Source organism: Macrotis lagotis, chromosome 5 (assembly GCF_037893015.1).
Source record: "Macrotis lagotis isolate mMagLag1 chromosome 5, bilby.v1.9.chrom.fasta, whole genome shotgun sequence".
NCBI classification, from domain to species: domain Eukaryota; kingdom Metazoa; phylum Chordata; class Mammalia; order Peramelemorphia; family Peramelidae; genus Macrotis; species Macrotis lagotis.
Genome location: NC_133662.1, coordinates 164,587,627 through 164,612,767, shown reverse-complemented (window position 1 = coordinate 164,612,767; position 25,141 = coordinate 164,587,627). Strand labels below are relative to the sequence as shown.

Genomic DNA, 25,141 nt, shown 5'->3' with positions numbered 1-25,141 from the left:
ATTCAGCAGAGTTTTGAGTCTGGTCATGAATACTTTAAGATTACTTAGAAGAAATGCAATTAGAATTAAAAAAGGGAGGGGGATTATAAGTGAAATTAAGAGTATTATAGGAAAGAATTGAAGGGGGGGAAATAAACATCTTTGAGAAAAACCAAGAAATGGACTTCCTGAAAAGAAGAATAGACCAAAGACTCCATGAAACACCATTTGAATCAAGATATCGAACAAATAGAAGAAATGTTTGATACCTGATATCAATAACTGACTTGGAAAAAAAGGTCAAGGAAAACTCATTTAAGAATCATTGAATTCCCTGTAAACCATGATAAAATAAAAAGCCCTGTATATCAAGAAATCATAAATGAATACTAGAATCTGAGAGTGAAGACAGAAAGAATCCACTGATAGGAATCCTAAGGAAAATTCCCAAGAACTAAACTCCAGAACTTTCATGTCAAAAGAAAAATACTCAAAACATCCAGGGAAAAAAAGCAATTCAAATAACAAGAAACCACAGTCAGGACCATATGAAAATTGGTAGTTTCTTCATTGAGAGATCTTGGATTACAGTATTACAAAATGACATAGACTTACTACCAAGAAGAGTTTACCCTGCAAAATTGAATATAATCCTACATGGGGGAAACTGGATCTTTTCTCTCTCCCACCTTCCCTATTACAGTAGAAGTCAATACTATTCTACTGATCCCTCAGGTTTACAATCTAGGAGTAATCCTGGACTTGCTCTCTCTTATCTATCCATACCCAAGCTACTGCAAAGACCTGCTGATTTCTCCTTTGTAGCATGTCTCCAATATACCTTCTGCTCTCCTATGATACTGCCACTCCAGTGCATTCCTCTTCACCTCATGTCTGAACTATTGTGAATAGACCTGTCTGCTTCAGTTTGCTCTCTGCTCCAATTCATCTTCCATTCAGTTACTTAAATGAATTTCCTAAGTACAGGTCCAATCATATCACACACACACACACACACACACACACACCCCTCCAATCTCTCCTTATCATGTTCAAGATCAAAGACAAAATACTCTGATATTCAAAGCTCTTCATAACTTAGCCTCTTCATACCTTTCTAGTCTTCTTATACCTCACTCACAATCATGTACTTTCATTTCTGGAACATGGCCACTGCATGAAATCATTTTGTTTAATGATACTCATTTATTACAAGATTTTTATTTTTTTCACTCATTTTTAATTAGGCAGGGGATAGAATAGAAGGTGTATATATGTGGGTGACTAGGTGGCACAGTGGATAGAGCAACAGCCCTGGAGTCAGGAGTACCTGAGTTCAAATCCGACCTCAGACACTTAATAATTACCTAGCTGTGTGGCCTTGGGCAAGCCACTTAACCCCATTGCCTTGCAAAAAAGAAAAAAAACTAACTAAAAAAAAAGGTAGGTGTGTGTGTGTGTGTATGTAGATATATATATGTAGATATACATATATACATGTATTTTAAAGTAAGTGATATGAAATGATGAGCTGAAATTTCAAGTAGAACACTTATTTTGTGCTCTATTGTGTATCTATAAATAAATTGTGTATAAAAAAAGTAAAGAAATGCTCCTTTCTTTGGTGTTTAAGTTCAGAATAAAAAAAGGGTTTTGTTTTGGTTTGTTTACTTTTTTTAAAGAGATGTTTTAAATGATCTGTTTAATAGATTGAGTTCTGACTTGAAGTCAGCAGAGCTGGATTCAAATCCTACCTTTAAATTACTACCTGTGTAATCATGGGGACAATTCATTTAACCTCTCAGTGCCTCACTGACTTCATCTACAAAATGTGGCATTATTTATGGCATTAATATATGACTAACATTTTAGCAGAATTTAAGCAAGATAACAATCCTCTAGACCTACAGTTATTTGTAATATCAGAGAGATTATAGTAAGACTTTACGTGATTGTATAGTTGGAAAATGAAAGTTTTTAAGTTACTACAAACATTATGAGAACTTTACAAAAGAAAATGTTTAAGTTTGAAATTCAAAGCAATTCAGTAAATATGTATTAAATACCTATTATGTCTGAGAGACTGAGAATACATAAAGAAGATTGCTTCTGACATCATGAATCTTACATTCTTTGAACAATAATACCAATAATATACAGATTGAACAATAATACCAATAAAATATAGAGATTTGTGAAACACTTTCCTCATAAAAACTTTGTGAGGTTGGTAGTACAAGTATCATTATCCACATTTCATAGATGAAGTAAGTGATTCACTGAGAGGTTAAAATGACCTGTCCCCATGATCACACAGGTAGTAATTTAAAGGTGGAATTAGAATCCAGTTCTGCTGACTTCAAGTCCAGAACTCAATCTATTAAATAGAAAATTTAAAACATCTCTTTTAAAATATTTTATCTTTCTATTATATCTGTTTATGATTGCTGAGACCCTATTACTCTATATTAAATACTATAATATTTCATATAAATATCTATTTCCTTTCACTTTTTAATTTCCTTTTTCTTTTTTTTTAAATTTAATTAAGGCAATGAGGTTAAGTGAATTGCCCAAGGTCACATAGCTAGGCAATTATTAAGTGTCTGAGGTCAAATTTGCACTCAGGTCTCCCTGACTCCACGGCTGGTGCTCCATCCACTGTGCCACCTAGCTGCCCCTTCCTTCCCTCCTTTCATTTCTACAAGAAGTTGGGTATACATACGTGTGTGTGTGTATGTGTGTCTGTGTGTGTAAGCTGGTTTAGCATTCACACAAAGCTCAGAATTATACAACTATCTTGATAATCTTCTAGGTTGAACAGGTGTCCCTTGACAGTGTGTATTTTCCAAATTTGTAATTATAAAGCTTAGATTAGAGTAATTCCATTTCCTTAGCATTTCCTATGAAGTTGAGATTTTTTATGAAGAAATTTTTAAATGAGTATATTTCCATTTGTTTTCAACTTTTCCTGAATTGGGCATGTTCAGGCTTAGAAATCATCAGGTCCAGACTGTTAAAACATATGTATGGATACAGATTGTCAATTATCATATACCCAGTTAATTTTTTCAATCAAGTCTATTTAGGGAGACAAACTACTTTAACAAGATAAAAAAAAAAGAAAAAAGAAACATGGCAATTAAGAAAAGTGATTTGTTTACCTCTGTTGGTTTGTAGCAGTCTACAAGAGCTTCCTAAAATTAAAGACAGAAAAAAGATCAATTTAATAACTATAAAAAGTCATTACAATTTTGAAAATCATTTCAAAATACCATATTAAACATGGCAACTTAAGATCACCCATCTCCTTTCTAGGGTTATTCTTTTTTTTCCTTAAATATGTAATTTATGAACTTCAAGCAAGAAAAGTTTTTGTATTTAGGAATATTGTAACCCATAGTGGAGAATATTTCACCTCAGAGACAACTCCATGCTTCTGAAAAAAAGGAACTATCCTTTCATTGGCACTGAAATGAATATCCTGTCTTCAAATGGTGTATCAGTACTTCTCAGAGGAAAAGGAAAAGAGCTTACCCTGAGAAGTGGCAAGTCATAATTCAAAATTTTATGATTTTTTCCTAGGATATTAAAGTATTCATCAAAGTCCAGTCAAAATAGAACAACCTCACCTATTACCTTGAATGTAGCACCATAGTGAACTGAAATAAATAACTATGTGGATCACTCTACTATTATCTCCCATTAGTGGGGAATCTTTTTTTCTGCCAGGGGCCATTTGGATATTTATAAAATCATTCACAGACCATACAAAATTATCAATTTAAAAATTAGCCTGCTATATTTGGTGAAACATTTAATTAATTCACCCCTAAAAAACTCCTAGATTTGTTGAATTTTGAGGCCCCCTCTGGGGTTTCCACCAAATAATTTTGTAGCTGGACTATTCACCACCCCTGCATTAGATGAAAACTATGACCTATGTGAATTTTTTAAGAGTTCTCACTTAACTTAGCAGATTTTTTTCACTCTTTCCTCTCCTCTCATTTTGTTACTAATTCACTATTTTTTAAGGTTTTTGCACAGCAAATGGGGTTAAGTGGCTTTCCCAAGGCCACACAGCTAGATAATTATTAAGTGTCTGAGACCAGATTTGAACCCAGGTACTCCTGACTCCAGGGCCGGTGCTTTATCCACTGTGCCACCTAGCCACCCCCTAGTTCACTATTAATATTAAATATTCAAAGAAATAGAAGGGAATATTGCAGAAGTTACATCAGACTAACTCCAAAGCCCCAATTTCAAGTCCCCATTGGGTTTCCAAACTTTATTTGTGATCATGTGCAAATCATTTAGCCCCTCCAGGCTAAATTTCCTCATCTATGGCGTAAGAAGTTAGACAAGAAGCAGGGTGAAATAATTCTGCTACTTACCATTTATATAACCTCTTTGGACCTCATTTCACTAAAGTAAATTTAAATTATATGAATTTTAAGAAATCTTCCAACTTTATATCTATGATTCTATCATCTTTGGAGAAAATGTTGCTTTGCTATTAATTTCTCTACATTCTTGGTGTATTGTCCATGTTCACTTTCTTTTCAATTTTTATTCTATCTTAGATCTTAATTCTACCTTAGAATAATTCTACCTCCATTAATAACACCTACAAAGATTATTCATTGCTTACAAAAGGTCTTTAAAACTAAAATGTTCAATTTAGAGGTACTTCCCAACTGCAAAGACTTTATCAATTATTAGCTCATTGGAAGCAAATCCCTGATTATCTTTAGAGATCAAAAACCTTGGCTAGCAACATTTTAATGTGAGGAAGAATGACATATCATAGAGATTCATTAACTTAAGAGTCTCCTAGGTGCAGAAATGGTTTTTAGATACCATCTCTAAAGAGGAAAATAGTAAAGTATTTGTTTCAAACTAAAAAAATACCAGATATTACACTTTCCATTTTTTGCCAGCATGTTCTCAGAGAAGCACACTATAAAATCGAATGTTTTGACAGCATTCAACTAATAAAATAATAATACAAAAAAGGACTGTGAGAATCCAACTGAATGGGCACTACAATACTGTGTAGGTAATAGACTCCTGGCCAGGGTGATTACTTCTAGCCCAAATTACATAGCATCTAGTCATATCATCTTTAAAGATATGACTTTTCTCCCTGGATAGTGCTTCTTTGGGTCCCAGGAAAACAGTGAGAATGAGAGAGATGATATATATATAAGATCCATAAATCTTATCTACAGAAAAAGATAATGGGAGATTTGAATTCAGAGATTCTCTTCTCTTTGATAATGAACAGCTTGATCATCATCACATTCTTTGTAATCCAGTGACACTGTATCCTTGATGTTTCTTAAACAAAACACTTGATTTCCCAACTTCACTGACTTTTCCTTATGCCTGGAATACTTTCCCACCTCATCTCTCCCTCCTGCCTTCCTTCAAAACACAGCTAATATACCAGCTTCTAGGAGAAGCCTTTATTGATTTCCTCTTCCCTGTGAAACCCACTATTTATCTTGATTATATCTTGTTTGTACACAGTGTTTGCATCTTATCTTCCCCCATTACACTCTGAGCTCTTTGAGACCAGGAATTATTTGTTTTTTGTCTTTCTTTGGATTCCCCAGCTCTTAGCACAGTAAAAGTCACAGCAGGACACACTGAACATTGACCCCACCATAGTAATGTCATTTTGGTCCTCTTGGAGTACAAAGGAAAACAACCACTAAGCTATCCATTATTTGAATATTAACTATTTTAAAACCTACTTACCTGTAATTTCAGAGCTCTCTCCTCTTCACTATCTGCATCAAGAAGATCATCAATGTCAATTTCTACATCTGGCATCTCTTCTTCCTTTAAAAAAAAGGCATTTTTAGTTGAGTTAACTGAACTGTGCTATGACTGTGATACATTTTTAAAAAACCTACAAGAGAGTTTATCTTTAAGGTAGGAGAGGGAAAATATGGTGCTATAGGCCAGGAATAAGCAAAAAAAAAAAATACTTCAGAATAACTGTATAGTCTTTAGCAAGAGATTACATATCCATGGGGGGAAGGGAATTAGTAAGCAAGAATGTTATATCTCCAATCAGGAATATGATCAAGTTATTACCATTTTTAAAATGAAATAAATACAAAACTCCATTTATTCAGTTCCCAAAACTATGAAATTCCTGCTAATTCCAACAGCAGATACAGTGAATCATTCCCAATCACTTTCAGAACCACACTTCAAATTACTATAAGAAAATAGCAAAAATCTCTCCTTCCTCCTGTCTCAAGGATCTTCTACCCTTACATAGGGTAACCTTTCCACCTGTGCATTGATCTCATCCCACGATTTCATTCTATCTATTTTTTTTAGGTTTTTGCAAGGCAAATGGGGTTAAGTGACTTGCCCAAGGCCACACAGCTAGATAATTATTAAGTGTCTGAGATCAGATTTGAACCCAGGTACTCCTGACTCCAGGGCCAGTGCTTTATCCACTGCGCCACCTAGCCGCCCCTTCATTCTATCTATTAAGGCTTCTTTTTTGAATCTTTCAATGCTCTCTCTCCATTGCTGACTTTTATCCAGGTTTCTTATTTCCAACATACACTCTTCCCACTATTAATTCATTCCTTCATTCCTTCAAGCTATTGTCCCACCCACTTTCTCTCCTTTACCAACAAACTTTTCAGAAAAATCACTCCTTCTCAACTTGTAATTCAGCTTTTATTCCCATAACTCCAGGAATAATTAAAGACCTTTTAATGTCAACTATCTTCAGAGTCAATGACTTTTTCTTAGTTCTTATTTCCTTGACTTCTTTGTAATAGCCCCTGAAGCTCTTGACTGCACATTCCTTCATGGTGCTTTTTCACATATTCATTCATAAGAAAGAAACACCTAAGAGATAGTCTACAAATTCTGTGTCACTTAGTTTCTATGAGACGCCTTATTCAAGGTTCTGACTATTTATATATATCAACATAATATATTATATATATAATATATCTATTTATGCTCTCCTGTGACTATCACATTTTTATAGTTTGTTTCAAATACAATCTTCTAATATGTCAGTGTCAGATACTACATATGTGCATATATATATGTATATACATAGAGAGAGAGAGAGAGACAGACAGACAGACAGACAGACAGACAGACAGACAGACACACACTCATCTTTCTGGATTTAAATCCAGCCTTAGACACTTACTAGCTGTGTGATTGTGGACAAGTCACTTGTCTCTCTTTGCTTCGGTTCCTATCTGTAAAATGAGCTGGAGTGGGAAATGGCAAACCACTCAAGAATCTTTTCCAAGAAAACCCAAATGGGATCATGAAGAGCTGGACACAACAACTGAATGGACATGTTCAATACATATAGACATACATGAATATGATATGAATATGATAAATACACTTTACCAATTGTTTGTTGTCTTGATACTTCATCCTTAACTTGCCCAAAAACAAATTGATCTTTTCCCTCCAAAATTCGTTTTACTTCATAGCTTCCCTATTTCTGCAAACAGTACTACCATTTTCCCAGTCACTCAAATTTGGTACTACCTTCTTTTAAAAAATTTTGATGATAATTAGCCTGGAGTAGAAGAGACTATCAATCCAGGCCACTACTTACTACCTACATGATATGTTTTGGTAAGACCTCTTGTCACTCAGTTTCCTTGTTTATAAAAGTGGAAGATTGAATTAGATTATCTCTAAAGTACCTTCCAATTTTAATTCCTTTGATCCTAAATATTTGAAGTATTACCACATTAAAAAAAAGATTAGATTTGCTTGGCAGGGTCCCAGGGGACAGAATTAAGAATTAATGGGTAATAGATGCAGAGAAAGACTGATTGGGCTTGATAAAAAGAAAAAAATTCCTAAGAGTTGTAACTATTCAAATGTAATGAGGGTCTGCTCATGAGATTGTAAATCCCCCATCACTGGAAGTCTGTAGAGTCTGGATGGTGACTTGATGTAGAAGAAATTATTCTTCAAGTACAAGTTACATTAAATGATAACTAAGTCTGAGATTCTAGGATTCCACTACCTCATCAATCAGTCCTCAAATCTAGCCAATGATGTGCATTCAAGATCTTTTGCATCTGTCCCTTTATTTCTGTTCCCACTATCACTATAGTCATAATCTCTTACCTTTATTTCTATAAGAACTTCAGTTGGTTTCCCTGCTCCCAATCTCTTTCCATTTCAATCCATCTTACATACTGTGGGTAGATTAATATTCCTTAAGGGACAATCCTGATCATTTCACTCTTCTTTAGTAGCTTCTTATCTGATACCAATAAAGTACATACTCTCTCACCTGACTCATAAGAGCTTCCATAATCTGATTCTATCCCAATCTGCTTTCTGACTTTTTTATATACTTCTTATTGTACAGTCACTCAGTTGTGTTCATAATCTCGTAGACTTTAGTCCACAGTTTTCTTGGCAAGGGCTCTAAAGTGGTTTGTCATTTCCTTCTCCACTGTATCCCCATTATATAGATGAGAAACTGAGACAAATAAGGATTAGGAGACTTGTCTATGGTCACAAATCTATGAAGTATCTGGGGTCAGATTTGAACTGACTTGATTCCAGGCTCAGAGCTCTATCCATTATACTATTCTTCTTTTTTTCTATTTTCTTTCATATATTCAAAGTCCAAATTGCTTCTCAACAATCTCTAAATTCATCCTACCTTTCTCTATCTCTGTGCTGTTGCTTATATCATTTCATACAAATAGAAGTACCTGTACCCTTCCCTTATCATCTATTCCTTACTCAGTCTTTTGAAATTTTTCCCATCCTTCAAAAGCAAACTCAAGTACAACCTATATGATAATATTTTATTAATGTTTGTCCATCATTTTCAAAGAGGACCATGGGGATGGTTAGGTGGCACAGTGAATAGAGCACCAGCCCTGGAGTCAGAAGTACCTGAGTTCAAATCCAGCCTCAGACACTTAATAATTACCTAGCTGTGTGGCCTTGGGCAAGCCAATTAACCCCATTGCCTTGCAAAAAACAAAACAAAACAAAAAAAAAAAAGACCATGACATAAGGGAGGTAATACCTTGACAAGCACGTGAATTGAATTTGAATGAGGGGATGCTGTGCTAAGTCACTCTAAAAACCATCTGGGTCCAGTGGTCAGATATGAATCAGGATGACTGGAGATGGCCCTGGATGCAAGTTATTCAGGGTTAAGTGACATGCCCAAAGTCACATAGCTAGCAAGAGTCAAATGTCTGAGGCCAAATTCAAACTCCCATCCTCCTGACTACAAGGGTAGTGCACTATCCATTCTGCCACCTAGTTGCCCTTACAACCTATATGAAGGTAGTAAATGAGTGGCATATGGACCTGGACCTGGAGTGAGGAAGAGTTGAATTGGGTTCCCACTCAAACATTTATTACCTGTGTGACCCTGAATAAGTCATTTAATTTCTCTTAGTCTCGGTTTCCTCATATGTAAAAAGGAAATAGTAATAGACCCTATTTCATGGAACTCCGAGGATCAAATGAGATAACACATCTAAGCTACTTTACAAACCTTTACAAACCTTAAAGCATTATTTAAAAACTATTATTCTTATTTTTATTTCCCTCATTTAGAAGTACTAACTTCCATCTCAGATCAAAGAAGTAGCTAGTATTCATTAAGAGCCTACTATGTGCCAACTTAAATTATTCAGAGCACTTTACACTGATACTCTAATTTGTTTTATAATGATTTTTCCAATATTTCTTACTGGACTGAAATGTTCTTAATATCAAGAATAATGTTTCATACCCTCTCAATGCCTAAGACATAAATATTTGTGCTCTATAAATAATGAATTGAATTGACTGTCCCAGAAGGGTCAATTTGGGTTTCTATCAAGTCAGAAAAATTACTGCTGGGGTATTGAAATTGCATGTTTTGATATGCTAGTAGTACTGACAAAGCACAATGGGCATTGAAATTTACCCAAAATGACCAAAAAGCACTATTAAATTATGACTTGTCAATGTGGGTTATTAGAGCATTAACTCCCTTGAAAGTGACTCATTCCAACATCTGGATCATTTCCATAATACAGACAGAAGTAAAAGGTTGACCTAAAAAAGAGAATTAATTCCCCCATGGCTGAATAGCTTGCTCAGAAATTTAGTTGAATTTTGAGTAGCCCCATATTACTCATTAAAAATATTCAACACCCATGTGAACATAATACTGTAGCAGGTATTCTAATTTTTAAATAATCTTTGGAGAAGATGAGGTTTCTGCCCTTCTAAAAGATAGTGAGCTATGATACCTGCTGCCAAACTCTTCATATCCTTTTTACATGCATGGAATATTTATTTAGGCATTAACAATTTTCAGAGTATATTAGTCACATGTACCCAGTGAGTGTAAGTGCTTGGACACACTGAAACATCATCACGTCTTAAAGGTATCAGAGCAATCATAAAAAATTAGAATCTTGGAAGACTTCTTCAACTTTTTGGCTCCCAATGGGCTTTACAAGTAAGTAAACTAGATATATTTGGTTGCAAGTCAGGTCCCCAGTAGTCTCAACCTAGTAACGAAAGTAAAAGAGAAGAGGATAAAAACCATTCTACAATACTAAGAAATGTCTTGCCTTACAGGAAAACATTGACCACAGTAACATAAATAGAAATGACAACAAAATGAAACTAAACCCTGTACAATTATAATGGTCAAGTTTGTCCCCAAAACATAATTGAGAAAATGTACACCCCTCCTTCATTCAACAAGTGTTTATCATTAACAAGCACTTTTTATGTGTTTAAAAAAAATTAAATTAAAAAAATAAAAAAGAATAAGATACTTGCCTTCAAGGAGCTTATATTCTAATGAATGAGATAACATACTCATATGTGTGTGTGTGTTTATGTGACTATACATACACATAGAATATAAATGGGAGGGTTTTTTATCCTTCATTTTCTTTTCTTTTTTTTCCTTTGGCAAGGCAATGGTGTTAAGTAACTTGCCTAATGTCACACAGCTAAGTAAGTAATAAATGTCAGAGGGTAGATTTAAACTCAGGTCCTTCTGACTCCAGGACCAGTGTTCTATCCACTGGACCACCTAGCTGCTCCTGTCCTTTATTTTCAAAGAAGACAAATGGTATCATGACTTACATGTGACTTGGTTTTAAGTTAGGAAGAGTTGCACAAAGTTGCAGCCTCACTCTCTCTTCCAGAGTGCGGTGGCAAGAAAAAAAGTCAAAATGACTGACAATGGAATGCAATGGATAACTAAGTTCTAAACACTCCACAGTGCCTGCTTTTACTGCCTTTATGGCTATTGGAATAAGTTATCCTCATCCTTCCAGTATGCTTATGGAAGTCTTTACAAACTTGGAGTTAATATCCCCTAATTCTCAAGCACATGCTAATGTTAACATGCCCCTAACTGCACATGCTAATACTTCTAGGAGACACAGGTGAGAGTCAGGTGAAAAATCAGCACCAAAGGCGGAAGAGCAACCCTAAAGAGGGCTGAGCAAGTCCTCATACTAGAAATTGTGTTTTTCCCTGAACACTCCACACATCCCAGTGTAATGGGAGGGAATTTCAAAGGGTATTCAAATTCAAAGGGTTCACTGGTAGAGGGGGTCAGGAACAGCTTCCTGCAGAAGATGAGATTTGAGCTGGGTCTGGAAAGAATCTAGAGAGTTAGTGGACAAAAGTGAAAAAGAAGAGCATTCCAGACTTAGGAGACTGCCAGGGAGAAGTCACTGAGGTAGGACAAGGAATATCATGTGCAAGGAATTGCAAGAACATCATTGTTGATTGGTCACAGTGATCATGGAGGAGGACTAAAGTTTACAAAATCTGGAAAGATAGAATGGGCTTTAATGTCAACCACAAGACTTTATCATTGATTCTGAAAGTATGAGGGAAACACTGCAGTTTATTGAGTAGGGGTAGGAGGATGACAGAGTCAGACTTAAGCTTAAGGAAAATCACTTTAGCAGTGAGTAAGGAACCAAGGTGTGAAAAGTTATATAAAGTCACATTAACACATTGCTATAGACCCTGATTCTGAGAAGGATGGGGCCAGTAGATCACTGGAGCTCAGAAGTACTGAAGTACTTCGGGGGAGACCTGGAGAGCAGGGCAAGATGGACCACCATCTGTGGTGTCTAAGGCTGTCTAAGAGAGGAGGACCAGTCCAAGTTGGAAAAAAGAAAAGGTTAAAGCTTTCCTGTCAATCATTTGTGTGGTCCAGCCTATGAATGGCAGCTGCACTTTCACCCTGCAAGAGATAAGGAGAACTAGTCTCAAAAAAAAAAAAAAAATAGAAGCTGCATATACTATAAGATATGGTTAGCTGTACCAAACTGTTTCTTTTCTTCCTTTTCCTCTTTTTTTCTTAAATAATGGTTACAAGAAAATGCTTATCGAGTAGACAGAGAAAAGGAATACATTCAGAAATAAATGTGATGTTAAAAACAAAAAGGCATCAACTTTTAATCTTAAAAAAAGAAAAAAGATTCAGTACAGCAAAAATATGTCTCCCACATATGCTTGATATTTTTAAAAGAAAAATACTAATATCCATTAAAATCCTTTATTAATAGCTCATAATGATTAAAAATGAACCCAGTCTCTCCAAGGCCATGCAACAAAGCACAGACCAGTTTTGGCAGGTTCTTCCAAGGTGAAAAGACTAAAAGTGCCAGTCTAACAACAGATTGTCTGTTGGCTGAGTTCCAGTCCAAGAGAGTCATCAACAAAAGGTTGACTATTGAGTGATTTTTTCCTCAGTCTTGACAAATAACAAAGACCATCTATTAATGCACTGGAGCTGTACTCTTCATCAAGAAAGGGAGTTGCATACCAATTAAATCATGAGCTATTAAAGGGAATAATAGGGACTGGAATTGCTATGTTCTACTCAATCAACTACTAAAGCAGTTACTTATTTGAGTATATAATGTTGAGTATCTACATCCTGAAAGTCACAGAATATTGGTGTGTGGTAGGCATAATACTCAGGTACTGTGGAGTCTCTTATTCACATGTATCTGATTTTTCTGCTTTAAAAAAGTCTCCTTTGAGATACAAAAAGTGGAAAAACTCCTTTTCTCCCCAGTGGCTAGACAAGATTGATGCAGGAGGGATAAATAAAGGGGTTGAATAGGAAAGTCCAATGTAGATTTAATGAGGTAGAGGATTACGGACATCCTCTGCATGATGTACTCTATGATGTGATGCAGGAAACATCCCAATTTAATGGAATTGATAAGATATTAACATTTCCTAAGGTTAAATAATGTTTAAATAGAAACTTCAAACTTTTATTTCTCAAAGAAACCTTGGGGTAGAGGAGGGGGAGAAAAGGGACTGACCATTAAACTCAATTTTCATACTATTATACAGCATGTTCTGCTGATGTGACCTCCATAAGAATTTCAAATCACATGAAGTCTGCTTGCTAAAACGAAGGTCTTTTGATTGGCTGATGATCTGAAATTAAGAATGGATTCAAAAGCCACTAACCTACCAGGGAATTTTTCTCTTTTCTGCCTGCCTGAGTTCAGGCCTCTGGGTCAGAAGGGAACCCTCAGGCTTTCCATGGGTAACACTATATGATCCAAAGGCACATGATTCTGCAATTATTTATGTCTGTTGTGTCTATTATTTTCTTTCGTGAAATCTGTAACTTTCTTGAAAGCTCAGAGAGAGCTTTCAAGCCACCAAAGTTCTAGGAGTCAGAATCCAAGCCCAAGTTTCTAGTTCACCAGTAAAGTCCCAAGAAGTGGTCATGACCTGACCCAGCAGTCAAGATAGGAGACAAGAGGAACAGATTCATATATTGGCTTTGGAAGTGAACTAGTAAGACAAGAGATCTGTAGAAACTGCTTCAAGTTGAAGTTCACTTTCCATAGGAATCAAGATAATATGTTGAGGAAAGTAATTTGTAACTTTTGTTCTTGCTCTTTCTTCTTTTTTTTTAAGTTTTTGCAAGGCAAATGGGGTTAAGTGGATTGCCCAAGGCCACACAGCTAGGTAATTATTAAATGTCTGAGACCGGGTTTGAACCCAGGTACTCCTGACTCCAAGGCTGGTGCTTTATCCACTACACCACCTAGCAGCCCGTCTTGCTCTTTCTTCTTGATAAATCAACTATAACTGGTGATTGATAGCTGGGAGAACACATAGAAAGGCATGACCCCCAATCTTTTAGGGGTATCCTTTGAACCCTGAAGGGAAGATAAAGCCTTATTCTGGAAAACCTGACTCATCAGTGGGAGTGAGAGTTGGGATGAGGATTCTCATGGCTTTAGAGGAGCTATATTTTATAGAAATCAATTCCCACATTCCATCTTCACATCTGTAAAAATAGAGTGGTCTAAATGACCCTTAATGTTCTTTCAAATGCTTAACCCATCAGCCTGTGATCCTTTCCTGAACAAGTTCTAGTTATTTTACAGATACTCAAGCAGACACAGTATATTCTCAGGAAAAAGCATAACTATCACATCAAAACCAAGCTTATTTTCATTAGGTATACTAAACACACAGAGACATATAAACATACATCGGACCTATAAGAGTTTATGTTTCATAGAATTAATTAAAACTAGAGGTCAAAGCACTTTAGTTGTGGGTTTTCATATGCCATTAGTTTGGGACGTTACTGTAACATTCTATATATAACTGTTCCATTGTCATTAATTTGAATTTGGGGGGGGTAATTTTCATAAGCTTCTCCTCAACTAGATTTCACTATTAGTACTTTAATAATTCCATGGTTCAATCAAGTACTGGATTTTATATTTTATACCAGATCATCCTGGTCTCCAAACTAAAGACTCTTTCTATAGATTTTTTTACTATGATGCATGACTTCTTGAAAAGTCTTGATGAAAAATGAAGACAAGGTTAAGTGAAAGGGTACTCAGTCACTTGTATGGACACTAAATTCGCTTAATAGATTAATCCTTTACCAAAATAATTCAATGGCTCAATGATCTAATCTAAGGAGTGCCTCCCCTCCAACAGTTCCAACTATAGCCCATCCACATTTTCTCCTTCTGTGAAATTTCTGCCTCTGTCTTCTCATAATCACATTAAAGACCTTCCTTTAAATTCTTTTGACACTCTGTGGGTACCAGAGTAGACTATCTATCTGTTCTCCCTTGCTCAATGACCAGGCCATTTCCTCTACTGATTATTCATTCCCTAGATAATATCCCTTAGGTCACTTATTTTGTGCAGGCCATCACTGTCAATTTGCCACAGTTAAATATGTCTGCCACATGTATTTCCACTGCCCTTTGAATCACCAATTTTAGGGTTGACAGAGAGATTGCTGTTTTCTATGATTTGTAGCCATATAATATCTCTGGAATGTGAGAGTTAAAAAGATGAGGTTATGTCAGGAAGTAGGCTTGAAATTGTTGAAAGTATGGAGTAATTCTACATATGTATATGTATAGTTTAATAAGCTAATTTCCTGAAAAATAGACATTTTTATCCTTTTGATATTCCCTGTGTAGACAGTAAGGTCAATTCATCAACAACTATTTATTAAGCCTTTTACTATAGCCATATGTTTTGCTAAATGCTTAGCATATATAATAAAATGACAAAAAGAGTCCCTGTCCACAAGGAGTTCCCATTCTAATGTGGGGGGACAAATATTTAATAACTAGTTATATGAAATCCATATATAGAAAAAAAGGAAAGAAATCTCAGAGGGGAAAGTACTAGTAATAGAGGAAGGGGAAGAACATGATGACAGGCTTCCTGCAGAAGGTGACATTTGAGTTGAGTCTTCAAGGCTGCCAGAGAAATCAAGATGTGAAGGAGAGCACTCCAGGCCTGGGCAACAGCCAGAACAAAGGCAAGGAAATGAAAGATGGAATGGGGGAGGAACAGCAAGTATGATCATGCGGCGGGATCACAGAATATGTAGAGGGGAGTAAATAAGAAGACTGTCAAGGTAGAAAGAGACCAGGTTATAAAGAGCTTTAAACGATAAACAAAGGATTTTAAAGTTAATCCTTGAGGTAACAATATACCATTATAGTTTAATGAGGATTGGATCCGGGATAACATGGGCAAACTTATTATGCTTTATGAAAATCCTTTTGGCACCTAAGTATAGGATAGATTGGAGGAAGAAGTGACTTGAGGCAGGGAGACAAGTTAGAAGGCAACTGAAAAAGTCCAGGAGTAAGATAGATGATCAAGGCCTGACCTACAATAATGTTGAGCATAGCACCATATTCCTAGTCACCCAGGTAAGCAAAGTAAGTATCTTCATAGAGACAGTTGTTAGACATTCATAAGCACCCCATTGGATAAATGACTTGCCCAAGATTGTGCATATTTTAAGAGTCAAAACCAAGATTCAAACAGAGGCTTTCCAAAATTCAAAATTATGATGTTCTCTCCACTATAGCTCCGGGGTCAAAGCTCTTATATATACAAAATTTACCATATTTAGTACATACATACATACAAGAAAAATTGGGGAAGTCAGAAAATTCATCTGCAGAGGACACTGAGAAGTCAGGGAGAATCAGAACCAATGGAGGTGGAAGTAAAGTTAGAGGGAAAAAAATGGTAAATGCCTAAGAGATGAATCCAGGGCCAAGAAACACATTCCTATGACTTCTATTTTATTTCTATCTCTGGGATCATTACTCTCGGCAAAGTGTCTCATGGGAATAAATCCTTTTTTGTTACCCAAATTATACATTTAGCACTTAACTTACCTGCCATAGGGAAAATCTGAAAGAAGTCAGTCCTTTAAAAAAAATCAGTTTATCTAATCTAACAATTGATTTTCTAGAAGGAGTTGAAAAGAAGTCAGAGGAAAATCAGACAACCATTGCAATCATAACCATGTTGGAATTTCATGGTAAAGCTTGTTTATTTGAAATGCTCTTTTAGAAACCTTCAAATTCTAAAATATATTCAGAAAGAAAATTTTATAATATATTATTTTTGTAGTATGCTTCGCACTATCATTATTGCTATAGTTATACTGGTATTTTACTCCCCTAATATACTTTAAATAGTAATTATAAAATGTAAATTTTGTATCTTCTCACAAGCCTAATACAAATCTCTACACAAATAGGTGGCTACTAAGCTTTTCTTATACTGCAGATTTTAATTTTATCTGTAATTTGCACCTGTAACTTCTCAATTGATTAAATATTTTTTTTTATTCACAGAGAGTTAGAAAAGATCCCCAATGGCCGGAAGAGTCCAGCTCAACTTTGAAAAAGAATTCCAATTACAACACACTCAATAAATCATTCAGACTCTGCTTCAAGACTTTCAATGAGGGGGAACTCACTACCTCCCAAAGGCCCATTCTATTGGAGAAGAGCTCTAATTATTAAGATTTTTTTCCTGTAACCAAGACTCAATGTGTCTCTTTATGAAAATTGGGTGATCAAGGATTTTTAAAATATGTTTTTGTGTAGCTTCATAAATGAATAGTTTCATCTTCCAGTTCTTACATAACAATCTGATTTCTATTTTTAAAAATTTAATGTACATATTATGGAAATCTTTAGTTGTTTTTCTGCAAGGTATTCCATATTAATGGAATTATTTATTATGTAAAAAATTATTTACATTTTTTTAATTCAGGGTTTATTGAGAGAAAATAGCTTTTCATCAAAAATAGTATCTTGATAGAGTCAAGAAACAAAGTCCTGGATTTAGAGTAAAAGAATAACTTTAATTCATTTAACTCTCTGGGTCTCAATTTTTTTATTTGTAAAATGAGGGGGTTGGATTACATCCTATTCCAGGTCAAAAAATTATGATTCTACTCTGATATCTTACTGTGGTATGGAAGTAACCCTGGGATCTCAAAGGTTATACCAATGGAGCATTGGTATATTATACAAGTTCTAATACCAAGCTAGAAGAAAGGCTTTTTGAATGAGAACATGGTGACAGAAAGTACATGTGTTGTCTAAGAAACAGTCCAGTTAAGTTTAGAGATTTCATTATCAGTCTGGCCTCAAGATAATGAATTTTTCAGCTACATAAATTATTCTGACTATTTTTATTATAGACTAAGATTCTCTCTTTGAATAGACTGCAAGAGTAGCTTCAAGTTATGGATTCAATCCCAGTCCTAAATGGTGAGGAAGCATTGACTTGCTCCATTTTTCCTACCTAGATAGATTCACCCCTCCTTGAGCACTCTGATGGTCTTCCTTTCCCAGGAGTTCACCATATCGGGTCCAAACCTAGTGCAGACACCTGATCAGCTTTAGCCCTGCTATAATTCAAAACTTGCAAATTCTTTTTTTTTTTTTAGGTTTTTGCAAGGCAAATGGGGTTAAGTGGCTTGCCCAAGGCCACACAGCTAGGTAATTATTAAGTGTCTGAGGCTGGATTTGAACTCAGATACTCCTGATTCCAAGGCCAGTGCTCTATCCACTGTGCCACCTAGCCTCCCCTAAACTTGAAAATTCAAGCAACCCACCAGCCTCAGTCTACTCTAATAGCAGAGCATACAATCATACATCACCATCCTTAAGTTACTATAATAATTCTCAAAGATCATTTACTAAATCATAAGAGCACTACTACATCAAAATCACAAATCCATGATCATTTAAGCTGTATTAAAATAACAAATATGTAAAAACAAAAATGAATCTATTTTTATGGAACTCCTACTACATCTCTGCTATTCAACCAAAATTGTGGAAATTGAATGTGAAGGATAAGGAACATGAAGAAGACAAAAGTGATTTTGATATTTCAAGTTCAGGTGACCAAGAGAATGGGGATTTCAGTAAAATAGCAACTTAAAGAGGAAGAGCAGATTTGGGAGGAATGCATAGCCCAAGAAAATTAAATTCCTCATATGAGCAGAAAATAGGCTCTCCCCTCCCCAATAGGTCCAGGACATGTACAATTACTGCATATCATCACAAAAATCATTCTTTGAAGACTTACTGTATGCAAGTCATTACATTAGGCACTATTAAAAAAAGAATAATATTCATTCCCTGCTTTCATGGAGTATAGTTTAATTTTACAACTGACGGGAACATGTGGAAAAATAATTATAGCACAAGTTGTGATTAATAACTTGTCAAGTGAGGGTCATCACAGTATAAGAGATAAAGAATCAGTCTTGGAGTCAACTAGCATTTATGAAATATCTATTAAGTTATAAGCACATTGCTAAGTGTTAAAGATACAAAAAAAAAAAAAGACAAATGATAGTTCCCCTCTAGGGGAGCTTACAGTCTAAAGGAGGTGATAGACAATTAGCATTCATTAAATACCTACTATATACCTACTAAACATTAGAGATGAAAAGAAAGACATCTGGGAGGAGGGGAGGAGACAACATGCAAACAACTATGTATGAACAAGGATAAACTGGAAATAATCAAGGGAGAGAAGCACTAGGATTAAGGAAGAATTTAGGGTTAAGTCCCACTTCTGCTAAACTATGCAACACAACATAGTTGCTAATTTACAGTGATAAAGAAAATTTCCTCCCCAGGAAATTCCCTTAAGCCAAGATAGATATCAAATGACAATCCACCCATCTACTCCACCCCCATCCTCCAAAAGAGACTGAGGCAGATAATGATTGCTAAAGGAGATCAGAGGAGGGAGAGAAAATACCCATGCTAGGGAAAGGATTTATTGTACAAGTAGAGTTTAAGATAAGTCTTGAGGTAGATAGGATTTTGATAGGCAAAGAGGTAGAAGAAGAATATTCTAAGCAGCTCAAAGTTAGAAAAGTCACAAGTTATGCTCATGGTACAGTTTGGTTGGAGTGGAACATTCATGTAAAGACAACAAAGAAGATGAGAATAAGAAGGTAAATTAAGGGCAGTCTATAAAGAGTCTTAAAAATCAGGCTAACTTGTTAGAGGCAATGAACAGTCATTCAAAATTTTTAAGCAATAAGTTAAAAATATGACAAGAGCAATATTTTTGGAATAATAATTTTAGTTATACACAATAGCTTAAAGAATGAAAAGACTAGAGGGACAGGAAGGCTGGGTAGGAGGCTACTTTTATAGTGCAGATGAGAGATCTGGGGAAAGGAAGTCAAGAGATTAATACAAGAAGTATTACAGAGAAAGAATGGTTGAATAACCAGGGGAAATGGTGACAAGTCAAGCCTGACTTACATCAAAAATTTACATTACTTCACCCAGACCCAGTCCAAGTGCTGACTAGGGAACACTTGGCGGAAGGGAAGAAAGATAAGACTCATTATGGACAACTCCCAATACATTGCATTTTGCTCTTGGAGTTCTCCCAGGTTTCTCAATTTAATTTAGATGCTAGAGTATATTATGAAATCTATAAGAATGCTTAAGGAAGCTGGGAAGGTCTGCAGTTTACTTCACTGGGGTATTCTCTGAACATTTCTATTCTTAGAGAACATGTCATAGATAGACATAGCTGCTATATATTGTTTAGCAGCTCTCAAAAATGAGAGGCATTGTCACAGCAGACATTGTTTCAAAAACTATCAAAAAGTATTATAGGATTTAAAGTATCATGAAAAGTCTAACTGCTTACAGAGAAACTAAATGGATAAATAGTGGTCATAATTCTGAGAATCTTAGAATCCTACCAGGTGTGTCCACCTAGGAAGAAGAAGAAAAATAAAAATAAAACAAAGTAAAAACTTCTGACATCACAATGATGAATTTATTCATTCAATACCTATTTATTGAATGATTATTACAAGATACTGGGCTAAGTGTTTTTTCATCAGGGTTGGGAAAAATTGGAATAAGATTTTTTTTTTAATTAAACTCATTAGATCTTACAGTTCAAAGGGTCTATTAGTCTAACTCATACTAAAAACAGAAATCCCCTCTAAAATATATCCAGGTTTTTTTCTTGAAGATTTTCATGGAGGAGAAATCAAATATTGAAAGCATATTAACTGAAACTTCTCTGGCATTTAAGGTTTATAGATAAATTTCCTCACAACAGCCCTATGAGTCTTCTGAATATCAAAGGGCTGTATTAGTCTACAGTCACATATTACCTAATAAATAAATAAATACATTTTTAGGTTTGTTCCAGTGTTCCACCACTTCAAGAAAAATGCCAGCACCTTAAGTGGGAGTGACATCTGAGAAATGTGGGCCTTAAAAACTAAAACTACCTGAGATCATAATGACTCTTATACTTCATGGAACTATAATTGATATTATTCTGAGTCTAGATATGATCCTAAAGAAATGCTATGGAACTAATAATCCATAATGCCAGGGGTGATATCTGTGAACTACAAGTGGGTTTTCATGAGGAATGCTGGAGAATGATTCTTGCCAAGGACTGAAGTAGGACTTGACCTATTTGATCTCTTGAAAGAAAAAAAAGAAAAAAGTAGGAAATGTGAGGTTATCTGGCATGCCCTTTAGCTTTTCTTCCATTTCTAGATGTTTTCAAAATCATCATATTAGCAGATGAGGGAAATGTTGTGTATATAATTGACCAATATTTTGCCAAGCATTAGATAAGTATCTCATACTGTTCTTATTATATGTGGATTAGAAAATAATACAATCAAATTAATTTAGAACCCTACGGTTTGCTGGACTCAGAGAAGCTGTGAATAGTTCACTATTAACATGGCAGGAAGATTCCCTGGGGAATACTTTCAAGGATCCATACTTGGCCCTATGCTATTTAACATTTTATTAATACTTAAACAAATACATACTTATTGTGCTCATAAAATTTGCAGATAAGCCAAAACTGGAAGGAAAGGTAAGGAACTAGTTGAGAGACTAGGATCCAAAAGACTCTTTAAAAGCTAAAATAGTGGTCTGAATCTAATAGGATGAAATTTAATAATGTAGCCTTGCATTTGGGTTCAAAGAATCAACTCCATAAATTTAAGAGAGGAAAGCATGGAAAAACAACAGTTGTTCTGAGAAGAAGCTAAAGTTTCAGGAGACTGAAAGTTAAATATGATTGCTATATGATGTGGCAGCCAAAAAAGCCAATGCAATCTTGGGTTATATTAGGGAGAGAGGCACAGCTTCCAGGAGCAGGGAGTTGATTAGCTACTGTATTCTGTCCTTGTCAGACCTTATATGTAGTATTACAATCAGTTCTGGGAACTAGAGTTTTCAAAGAACACTGATAAGCTGAAAACTGTCCAGAGAAGGGTAATCAGGATGGTGAAGGGTTTGAGTTTATGACATATGAGAATCAAATAAAGAAACCCGGAAGATTTAGCCTGAAGAAAATAAGATTGAAGGGAAAATGATCTTCACATATTGGAAGGATTGTCATTTAAAGGAGGTATTAGATTTGTTCTCTTTAGTCCCAGAGGGCAGAATCAAGAGCAAAGGAAAGTAATGACAAAGAAGTCCATTTAAGTTTAATGTTAGGAAAATATTCGCAAAAATTAAATCTGCTCAAAAATGAATTGCTATCCTCTGGAGTAACAGATTCTACCCGTCCCCATCCCCATTTGGAGGTCTTTGTGGAAAAGAAAGAATGACTCTTTTGGGGTATAGTTCATTGGGGATTCTTTTGTATATAGATTAAACTGTTTCTTCCAATTCTCAAAATTATATGATTCAATATTCACTAACCAGGAATCAAAATCAAACACTCATTTGTAGATGACAAATTCTGGGGGGTTTTTTTGTGCAAAATCATATTTGCCTTCTAAGTACTAGAGTACTTCTTGTTCACAATTTTGCAGAGATCATGGGCAGCAACTTAGCAGTCATATCTCTAGTTTTTTCAGTACCATTTGAAAGCAGTTTGCCCAGGTCTAAAGACAAAATCATTGAGAGTAATTAGGGTCTCTCTCTTTTACCATCACCTCACTTATCTTGGGTTTCAGCATCTCGTTAACCATTTTCTTTCAGTCATTCAGATTTGAAAGATTTGTTCTTCTTGATAAAGAAATACATCAAGGATTAATGACTTTGTTAGTTCAGGTATTCCCTTCTTTAACTTAGATCATACATCTTTTATCACTAAGCAGATAACATCTTTAGCATTGCTATGCTCAAAAACTTCATCACAAAATGAGGAGCCATCCTAAACTTAGCTAGGCTGGTCCAAGGACAGCAGATATTCCATCTGCCACCAGACTCAGACTAGAACTTTCCCATCATAAGGAGTTGGCAGAAATTCTGTTTTCAAGAACCCAGGCCACATATGATGATTCGGAACCAGAATATCTTGAATAGATCTGGCCACTCATTCTAGCCTGCCAAAGACAGCTTGAAAAAGAAACAAGAAGTAAAATAAGTGGAACATCTTACTTTCTCTTTAATATCAATCATCATTATCCCATCTCTAGGCAGTGACAGTAACCCTTTCCTGATTTTGCTATTGCTGCCAACCTTTTTTAAAAGCTTCTTTAAATTTTCTTATTTATGTATTTATTTTTAATTTATGGAATAAAACAAGCATCTCATAACACAGTATAATAAAAAGGATGATTACACATGAAACTGCAATTCTACTGTGTACACCTTGTTATTTCTTTTAAATATATAAAGTTATCAGATAATTTTCTTTTTTTTTTCTTCATCATCAATCTTGGCTCATTGTGAGCCTTAGTACCACTGACACTATTCTCTTGAAGGACCATACTGCTTGGCTGCATTTCCCCCTTTCTTCATTGAAATGATTTATGTTTGTTGCCAGAATTTCATTCTTGAAGTTATCCCATCTATCCTGAGTCAACTTCCCTCTAGAATTTTAGGCCACGGAATTCTACCTATATTTCTCTAAACTCTGAAAACAGCTCATCCAAAATCTAGGTTGGGCATCAAACCATGCCTGATTTTTTCCCCATTGATTAATAACTCAAAAAATAGAGTACATTTTGTTCCAAAGTTCCTATTAATTCTATCTTGGCGACCCATTTCTCCTTAATAGAAGAGTGGAGACCGTGTGGTGTAAGGAAAAGAAAACTGGCTTTGAAGTCAAATTCAGCCTCTCTCACTTAATGGCAATGTATGCTTGAGCAAAATGACTTGACTTCCTTATCTTTCTACATCATGAAAGTATTGGATTGAATAACTTCTGAGGCTTCTTCTAGCTCTAAATCTATGATCATAGTCCTTGGTCACTTCCTCTATCTTATGAAGAATGAAATTATTGCTAACGTCAATCAAGAATTTCATCAACTCCCCTAGAAAATATCTTGTAGATGTTTTTCTGCCATTGTCACCCTGTGAGTCTACATCCAAATAACTGAAATTCCCCATCACTACTATATTTTGACTCTATGTCAGATTTGGGATCTGTTGTCTGATTTATCACTCACTTTTTTCCCCTCTGGTCAGGTCAATAGTATACTCCCAAGGCAATGTCATTTGTTAATTGAGGATTAATCTTTATGCAAACGCTATCTTCCATGATCTCTCTGCCCTTTCCTCTAAATCATGGACTTCTTCACAGGAATAGATCTTGAAATAAAGTACTTTTCAGAACTGGGGAAAAATTTACACAACAACATCATAGTAAATACAAACCACTTTAAAAGAATTAAGAACTCTAATCAATGCTATGGTCAACCAGAATTCTAGCAAACCATTGATAAAGTATGCTGCCAACCTCTTGACAAAGAAGTATCAGAATTAGAACATTCATTTTTGAACATAGGCAATGTAAAAATTTGGTTTACTTGGGATTAGATTATTATAATGGTTTTCTTTTCCCTTTATATTGAGAAAGATAGCAGGAAGAGAAAAATAAATGTTCATTAAAAAGATATTTTAATTTAAAAAGATGATTCTATTCCACCATCTTCTTTAACTTGTTCTTTTTGAATAAGTTATATCATTCTATAGCCAATTTTCATGAGTGGTATCTCTCTATGTCTCAGTGATGTCTAATATTAACTAATCTTGATAAGATGGATAACCAATTCTAAATGATAACTACTGAAAGTCTAAGAACAGCTAAAATGATTGGCAGGTTCCTAGTTTTTCTTGGTTTGATTAACTCAATAAGAGTGAGATACAAGAGGTATCTAAGGTCACACCTACTCAAACTAAAATACATGGGAAAAATCCATCCATAGACATACATTATGTGTAAAATCCATGACTAATGACAGAGTAAGGTAGTTTGTCAAGACTAACTCTCTTAGTGGTGACTTGATATATCACCAATAACATTTTTCTATCCT

General features: G+C 35.2%; 1 protein-coding gene across 1 annotated transcript in view; it reads right to left on the bottom strand.

Moving 5' to 3' along the window:
* The window catches only part of PPP1R14C (protein phosphatase 1 regulatory inhibitor subunit 14C), a 105,809-nt gene that overhangs the window by 17,821 nt on the left and 62,847 nt on the right, over positions 1–25,141 (bottom strand). Inside the window, exons 2-3 of the mRNA XM_074187812.1 lie at positions 5,743–5,826; positions 3,144–3,176 (exon numbers count right to left, since the gene is read on the bottom strand). Coding sequence (XP_074043913.1) covers positions 3,144–3,176; positions 5,743–5,826 — 117 coding nt within the window. The remainder of the gene's footprint in view (positions 1–3,143; positions 3,177–5,742; positions 5,827–25,141) is intronic.